At 44.3% G+C, this 6,647-nt stretch overlaps 1 protein-coding gene across 1 annotated transcript; it reads right to left on the reverse strand.

The window, feature by feature from the left end:
* Positions 1-2,939: 2,939 nt before the first annotated feature.
* On the reverse strand, positions 2,940-6,112 carry LOC110293699 (PRAME family member 12-like). Its single transcript, XM_021161564.1, has 3 exons — positions 5,799-6,112; positions 4,802-5,371; positions 2,940-3,922 (listed from the first exon to the last, which is right to left on the reverse strand). The coding sequence occupies exons 1-3, from the start codon at positions 6,083-6,085 to the stop codon at positions 3,352-3,354; spliced, it is 1,428 nt and encodes a 475-aa protein (XP_021017223.1). The 5' UTR covers positions 6,086-6,112; the 3' UTR covers positions 2,940-3,351.
* Between the last annotated feature and the right edge of the window lie 535 nt (positions 6,113-6,647).

The raw sequence follows: 6,647 nt of genomic DNA on the forward strand, positions 1-6,647 counted from the left end.
CCCTCTTCTCTTCCAGGTTTCCAAAATGCCTTTCCAGGCTAGAACCCAGGCTGTGATCTGCTGGCCGGACACAACACCACAGTATCAACCAACCAGACCGCCCCCCCCCCAGAGCTCCTAGGGTTAACCATCAACCAAGGAGTACAATGGCTCCAGCTGCATATGTAGCAAAGAATGGCCTTGTCAGGCATGAATGGAAGGAGAGGTCGTTGGTCCTATGAAGGCTCCATATGCCCCAGTGTAAGGGAATCGGGGGCTGGAGGTGGGAGTGGGTGGTGGGTGGAGGAACACACTCATATAAGCAGGAGAAGGGAGGCTGGGATAGGGTGTTTCTGGGAGTGGGAGAAACTGGGAAAGGGGATAACATTTGAAATGTAAATAAAGAAAATATCCAGTAAAAAAATAAATAAATAAAATAAAAAATAAATCAAAAAAGAAAAAAGAAAGAAGAGAAAAGAAAAAAAAGAAGAGAAAGAAAGAAAGAAAGAAAGAAAGAAAGAAAGAAAGAAAGAAAGAAAGAAAGGAAGGAAGGAAGGAAGGAAGGAAGGAAGGAAGGAAGAAAGAAAGGGAGGAATCTCAGCTCCTTCTCTAGTACCATTTCGGCCTGCATGCCACCATTCTTCCTGCCATGATGACAATGGACTAAACCTCTGATACTGTAAACCAGCCCCAATTAATTGTTTTCTTTTTTAAGAGTTGCCTTGGTCCTGGTGTCTCTTCACATCAATAAAAACCTAAGTAAGAGATACATGTGTCATATCAGGGCTGACAATTTAGGAGAATCTACAAGGACTAGTGTGCTAAACAAGCATAATCCCTAACAACAATGTATAAATATCTGCCCTTATACCCACAGGGGTTTCTAGTCTTTACCCCACATGGAGGAAACTTCTCTTTGAAACAGGCAGAGATCCCTACAAAAAACCACAACCAATAAAGATTCGGAATTGTGGACATTAGTCCCAAAGGGTACATCTGCAAAACACACAGGGAACATTGCTGAAGAGGTGGAAAGAGGACTGTAAGCTCTAAAGAACCAGGGCGTGTGCTGTGAGATTGCATCTCCTAATGGTAGGAAAAGCTATACACACATAGCTTGGCAAACATGATTGCACATATAGGAGCTGAAAAAGGATGACACCAGTGAACATGGCAAACTAGAGAATTCTACAGGATCTCAGTCCTACACAAAGAACTGTCAGTGTTGTGCCCTAAGTTCAAGGGAAACCCAGACGAGCCCAAGAATTGTAAAGTCCACTGCAAATCACAAGGGTCTTTTATTTTCAGATTGGAACTCAGTTCACCTACCTAGCACTCACTGTGTGAACGCTGTCAAGTGACCCTGAGTCCAGAAAACATTGGGTTTATATACATAGGAATAGTGTGAATATTCACAGAAAAGGAGAGTAGAGGGCAGAATATTACTGAAGGGGGAGGGGGGCTAGTGGGAGTCTGTTCAAGGACTAATTGTAATGGCCAGTTGTAACTATCTGTGACCTGACCTGTTTACCTTTTACTTTTTCCATGGTCTCCCTTGAGTTTGTTTTTTCTCTAAGGTGTCAAGGACAGGCACCTGGAAAGTTATCAGGAGGAGTGTTGGTTTTTGGAGACACAGAGGTGGGGAGAACTGTCTCCTCAAAATATCCTCATTAAGGGGGAAGGGGGAGGGGAGGGGGAGGGAGCCCCAGCCTGCTGCAGGAGGACACAGCACAGAAACCAGCTGTCTGCTTGTGGCACAGGTGGGGTGGGAGAGGATGGGAGCCTCTGGTTGGAACGCAGAGGCAAACTGTACAACACTGAAGTCTCTCTAGCATCAGTAATTTGAGGGTTGTGCCCTAACTGAAAAGCAAGGAAGTGAAGAGGTGGTTTTCCTTAGGGAAGACAACCAATTGGTTGTCCAGTGCTAAACAGTATTTTTAAACTGTGAATGTTTATTTTAATGTAAGTGTATGTTTTGCCAGCATGCACTTATATGCATCACATAGGAGTTCAGAAGCGAACATAGGATACAACGGAAGTAGAGTTACAGGGAGTTACATGAATGGGAGTCTTCAGGTTGGTACCAGAAAAGAATCCTCAGTGGTTTAAATGAGTAACAGTCACACTATTCTGCTGAGCCATCTCCCCTGACCCTAAGGTGCTCTATTTGAGGTAGGTACATACCCAAGGGCCAGGTACTGAGTAGGCTGGAAATAGAGGATGAGTTTCTTCTGCTGGCATCATCTGGACAACACAACCTAAAACATAGTGTGTGTGTGTGTGTGTGTGTGTGTGTGTGTGTGTGTGTGTGTGTATGTATATGAGTGCTTTGAAATGCTGAGGCAACAAAGGTTGAGGAAACTAAGTCTCAACTTGAAGATGAAATCAGAGAGAATGAACCAGAAGATGCAGAATGAGTCTCTTCCATGGGGGACTTCGTTGCTGAACTAACTAAAGAACATGGTCTTAAAGAACACTGTCCAGACCTGCAAATTAGGAATCCCAGAGGTGCCTGAGGCATGGCAAGCCTGTTTATCCTTTCTCTACATTTCTGAGTAGGAATTAACCTGTTGAGGGTTCAGGCCCTCAGGGGATGGATACAGTGTGCACTCTACTTGTGTTGAGTAAGTTATGTTTTGGTACCATACTTTCACAGATAAAACTATGCAACATTTTGGAAGCGTGTGATGCCCTATGGTCATAGCAAATCCTATGATAGCCCATCTCTGTGAACACTGATGGAATTGTAAGTTCTAAAATCCCCCCTACACCCCGTTTCTAAACTGTGTTTGCCTTCAGGGTCTTGTGTAGGAATGCCACTGTGCTCACGATCCCATCATCCCAAGAATTGTTCTGCACAGAGGGTGGTTTTCAAGAGTCCTTCACAAATTAGTTTGAAAATTCTGTGCTCTTTACAAAACAAGGAGGCAAACAGTGAGAAGTAAAGAGTAGAAGATAACGTCATAATTGACTTTCATGTGTTTTGCTTCCAACGTAGCTTAGATGATAATTTCCTTGATCATACATCTTGAGGTCATAGGACAGCAGGATCATAAACCTAAAACTGATGTCAGTGACTCAGAAGTACAAAGGAGAATATTCAGTTCATAGATTGGTTATATGTTTACAACATGGGGAAGCCACTGGTGATCCTGTCCTGATGGAGGCCCATTTAGAAATGCTGTACTGTCTTTCTGATTCCACAAGACACGTGATATTATTATCCTATTATTCTTTATGTCAAGTCACCCCTGAGGTCTCTGTACACTGAACATTTTGATTCCAATGCATCCAAAGCCTTGAATTCTGGGACTCTGTGATGAATGTACTTTCTTAGATTTCATTTCCCAGCATCCAGAATCAAACTCCTCTTTACTCCCAACAATGGCAAAGTCTGGTGGTGTTCAAGTCATAGACACAGCGTCTCAAACAATGAGGGCAGCAGACAGTAGCAAAGAAGATTTTCTTGGGCTGCCTTTTAGCCGTGATTAGATCCATGAGCTCCGGACACAGTTGGAAAAATCTCTCCACCATAACTTCACCTATGTCATTATAGCACACTACAGAGACGGGGTACCTCTCTACAGTCAACTTGCTTAGATTGGCCATGCATCGCAGAAGGTCCTTCAGTACAGGACTGGAGAAATGGTTGTCAAAGAAATTGACACAGATGAGCTGGGAGCACTGGCTCAAGGCAGGCAAGAGGACTTTGAGGTGAGAGTCCTTCATCCTGCAGTGCTCTAACCCCAGGGTCTGTAGAGTTGCAGATACATTCTCTAGGAGAACTCGGAGACTCTTGAAATATGACTTGGAAAACACTACACCCTTTAAGTATAGGTGTTTCAGTTGATAGAGCCTCTGACAGTCTGACATGTGTCTCAAGTCTGACATTGAGAGACGGCAGAAAATAAAAAACAAGGTCTCCAAGGGACTCTTCAGGCATCTAGAGAAAGAAGAAAATGTTGGTTCTGACTCATGGTGCTGGAGGACACTAGTAAGATTGACACTGACAGAGAAGCTGCATATGTAGTGTCAGTCTATGCTTATGTCCACCCTGGGGATACAGCATGTTGGTGTCTACTCATAGCATTTTCTACTGAGGTATATTACAATCAGGTAGGATTGGCTCAGACCATAGATCTGCAACTCTCCTTCCTCACTCTGTCAGAGAACTAGAGCTTGCCAACCATCATTCCAGGTGAGCATAACTAAAAAGATCTAACACAGTAAGGTTCTGGCAACATCTTGGCCTGTGTTCGGCAGACTTTATCCATGATCCTACTATCTCCACTATCTCCATCCCTGATTTCAGTGTTCTATCCTTGATTCTGAAAACCCCCACCCCAGTGTCACAGATTTCCCATCTACTTAGTCCCAACTTGTGTTCAAACCATCCTTTCCTTTAGGGGGAATTAAAGGCTGAGTGATTCCAATAGAGGAACAAACTGGTTCCTGTTCTCATCTATCTTTGTAGAGGGCAGGTGTCGAGCCTCTCCAGCTGAGGGCTCTCTGCTCTGTCCTTTTTCCTTCCATTACCTTTGCCTGGATCCCAAAGAGGAATATGCAAAGCATATTTAATGCATCTGACCCACACAACCGGCGTGCTTGCAAGGCAGCTCTCTCAATATCCCCTACCCTAGCTCAGAGTCTGCTAAAGGAGTGGGTATTGAACCATGTGAGCTTGGTTAAGAACCAAACAATACACACTTTGATACTATAATGACTTCATTATTGTAACATCCTGTGTGACTGGCACACCTCAGGTGCCCACTAATGCTCCAAGTAAAGGGAAAAGTTGAAACAGCTCATCACCCTTCCTTACCTGAACAACTTTTTCATGTTGTCATAGGAAATGTAGGCACCATTCACATAGACATGCTGGAGATGGTTGAGTTGGGAGAACTGAGAAAAGAATTTGGCAGCACCAATCTTTCCATCTGTCACTGTGTTCGCAACACTAAAGTAGAAGTCGATTTGATTTAGATAGAATTTGACAAGATTTCTCATCTGGCCAAGGAAATGGGCAAAGAAACCTAGGAAGGACATGACCTCTCGTGTGTGTATTTCCAAATCCACAATATAGGTCGGCTGGAAAGTGTTCAAGACCTCGCTGATAACCACTGGTGGGAGGTTATAAATCGTCATCTTCAGACAGCATAGCTGCAAAGAGTCTTTTTTTTGTTGGGCCCACTGCAGCAAGCATATTTGGTGTTTGTTTAGAGAAGAGACTAGGGCCAAGTTAGTGACTACCTGAAAACACTGCCTCACTGGATAGTTAGGAAGGCCCTCAACTTGCTTCTTGGTCAAAATATCTGCTGGGCAGACTGCATTCTGTTTTCCAGTCCAGAAATCCTGGTGCAAAAATCTCAAGTCCAGCACTTGAAGCTTGCACCTGCAGTGAGGGATAAAGGCAAAGTTTCATAATGTAAAACAGGAACCAACATGGAGTCAGCTTGGATCCCACTTGTGTAATGTCAGCTCCATCATAGCACCTCACACCAGGCAGGCAAGGACACTGCATGAGCTGCATCTGGAGACATGCCCCGCTTCCCTCCATTCAGTTGCTCTTGGCTTGTGTCTCTTCCATATCTAGTATCTGTAGGAAAGCCACATAAAAGCTCATCCTACCATGGCTACTTGTACTCTGAGCCATCCTGATCTATGACTGTCTTCTAGATCAGCTTTCAACTTGAATAGTAATTCTATAGACCTGCGTGTCGATGACATCATTAGCCTCTGTCCTGTTGACCCCATTCTTCCTGCACTCATGTGTGTCTTACCCTATAATTCTCCTTCTAGCCCCCTTGGGCCTTGCTTACCTGAGACTAACATTCTGTGTCAGCAGTATATCTATGCCATCCAGCACAGCTTGCAGCATCTCCACACCAGCGGTTTTAAGTAGTGCCCCCACAGGGAGGCAGGGAAAGGGCCAGGTTGCCACCATTTTCTTTATTATCTCTGTGTGTCTGCTATTGAAGGCCTTTATGAAGAGTGGTGGGAAGAGTGTGATGGGCAGGTCCTCCAGATCAGAGAAGTCTATGGAATCCTTCCTCAGCACCCCCTCTAGTGCCAGCTGCAGGAGTGTGGGAGGGTTGTAGGTGCTCATCGTGACAGATATTCAGTCAGAAGGAACCTGGTGAAGCATTTAGCAGACATAATTTCAGGCTAAGTTTTGGAAATTCCTATGTCTCACCATTGCAGGAACCAGAAGGCCAGAGCCCATGCTCTCTGGCAATAATGGAGAACTCAGTCTGCTCACCTATCCAATCTTGTGTTCTCCAAGCCAAAAGTTCACTGGCAGCGTGTGGATTCTCTTGTAAGCACTTACAGAGAACATAATTAATCATTGCTGCATGGGTTACCAACCCCTGCTTCTCTTAATCTCATGCCTAGTCAGAAGGGTTATTCAGGAGCATACAGTCTGACTGGAGTCTTCTCACAAGAAGAAGACACTGAACAACTTTGCGGGGCCCTTAAGAAAATATAGTTCTAATGTCACGGGCACAACCCAAACTTATTTTCCTTTCAACAGATTGATCTCTCCTGTGAAGGGCTAAGGAGAACCTGTGAGATGCCTGCCTGTATGTACTACTTAACCCTGTAGAGGCCAGTATGAGTAAGCTTAGCTGTATTATATTAATTTAGGAAATGAGATAAAAGGTCTGTTC

Source organism: Mus caroli, chromosome 4, assembly GCF_900094665.2.
Source record: "Mus caroli chromosome 4, CAROLI_EIJ_v1.1, whole genome shotgun sequence".
Taxonomy (NCBI): domain Eukaryota; kingdom Metazoa; phylum Chordata; class Mammalia; order Rodentia; family Muridae; genus Mus; species Mus caroli.

Excerpts from the sequence above, each read along its gene's own strand:
- LOC110293699 (XM_021161564.1), bottom strand. The coding sequence starts at position 6,085 with ATGAGCACCTACAACCCTCCCACACTCCTGCAGCTGGCACTAGAGGGG. Across the intron at positions 5,372-5,798 it reads ACACAGAATGTTAGTCTCAG|GTGCAAGCTTCAAGTGCTGG; the intron begins GTAAGCAAGGCC and ends CCCTCACTGCAG. Across the intron at positions 3,923-4,801 it reads AACATGAAAAAGTTGTTCAG|ATGCCTGAAGAGTCCCTTGG; the intron begins GTAAGGAAGGGT and ends TTCTTTCTCTAG.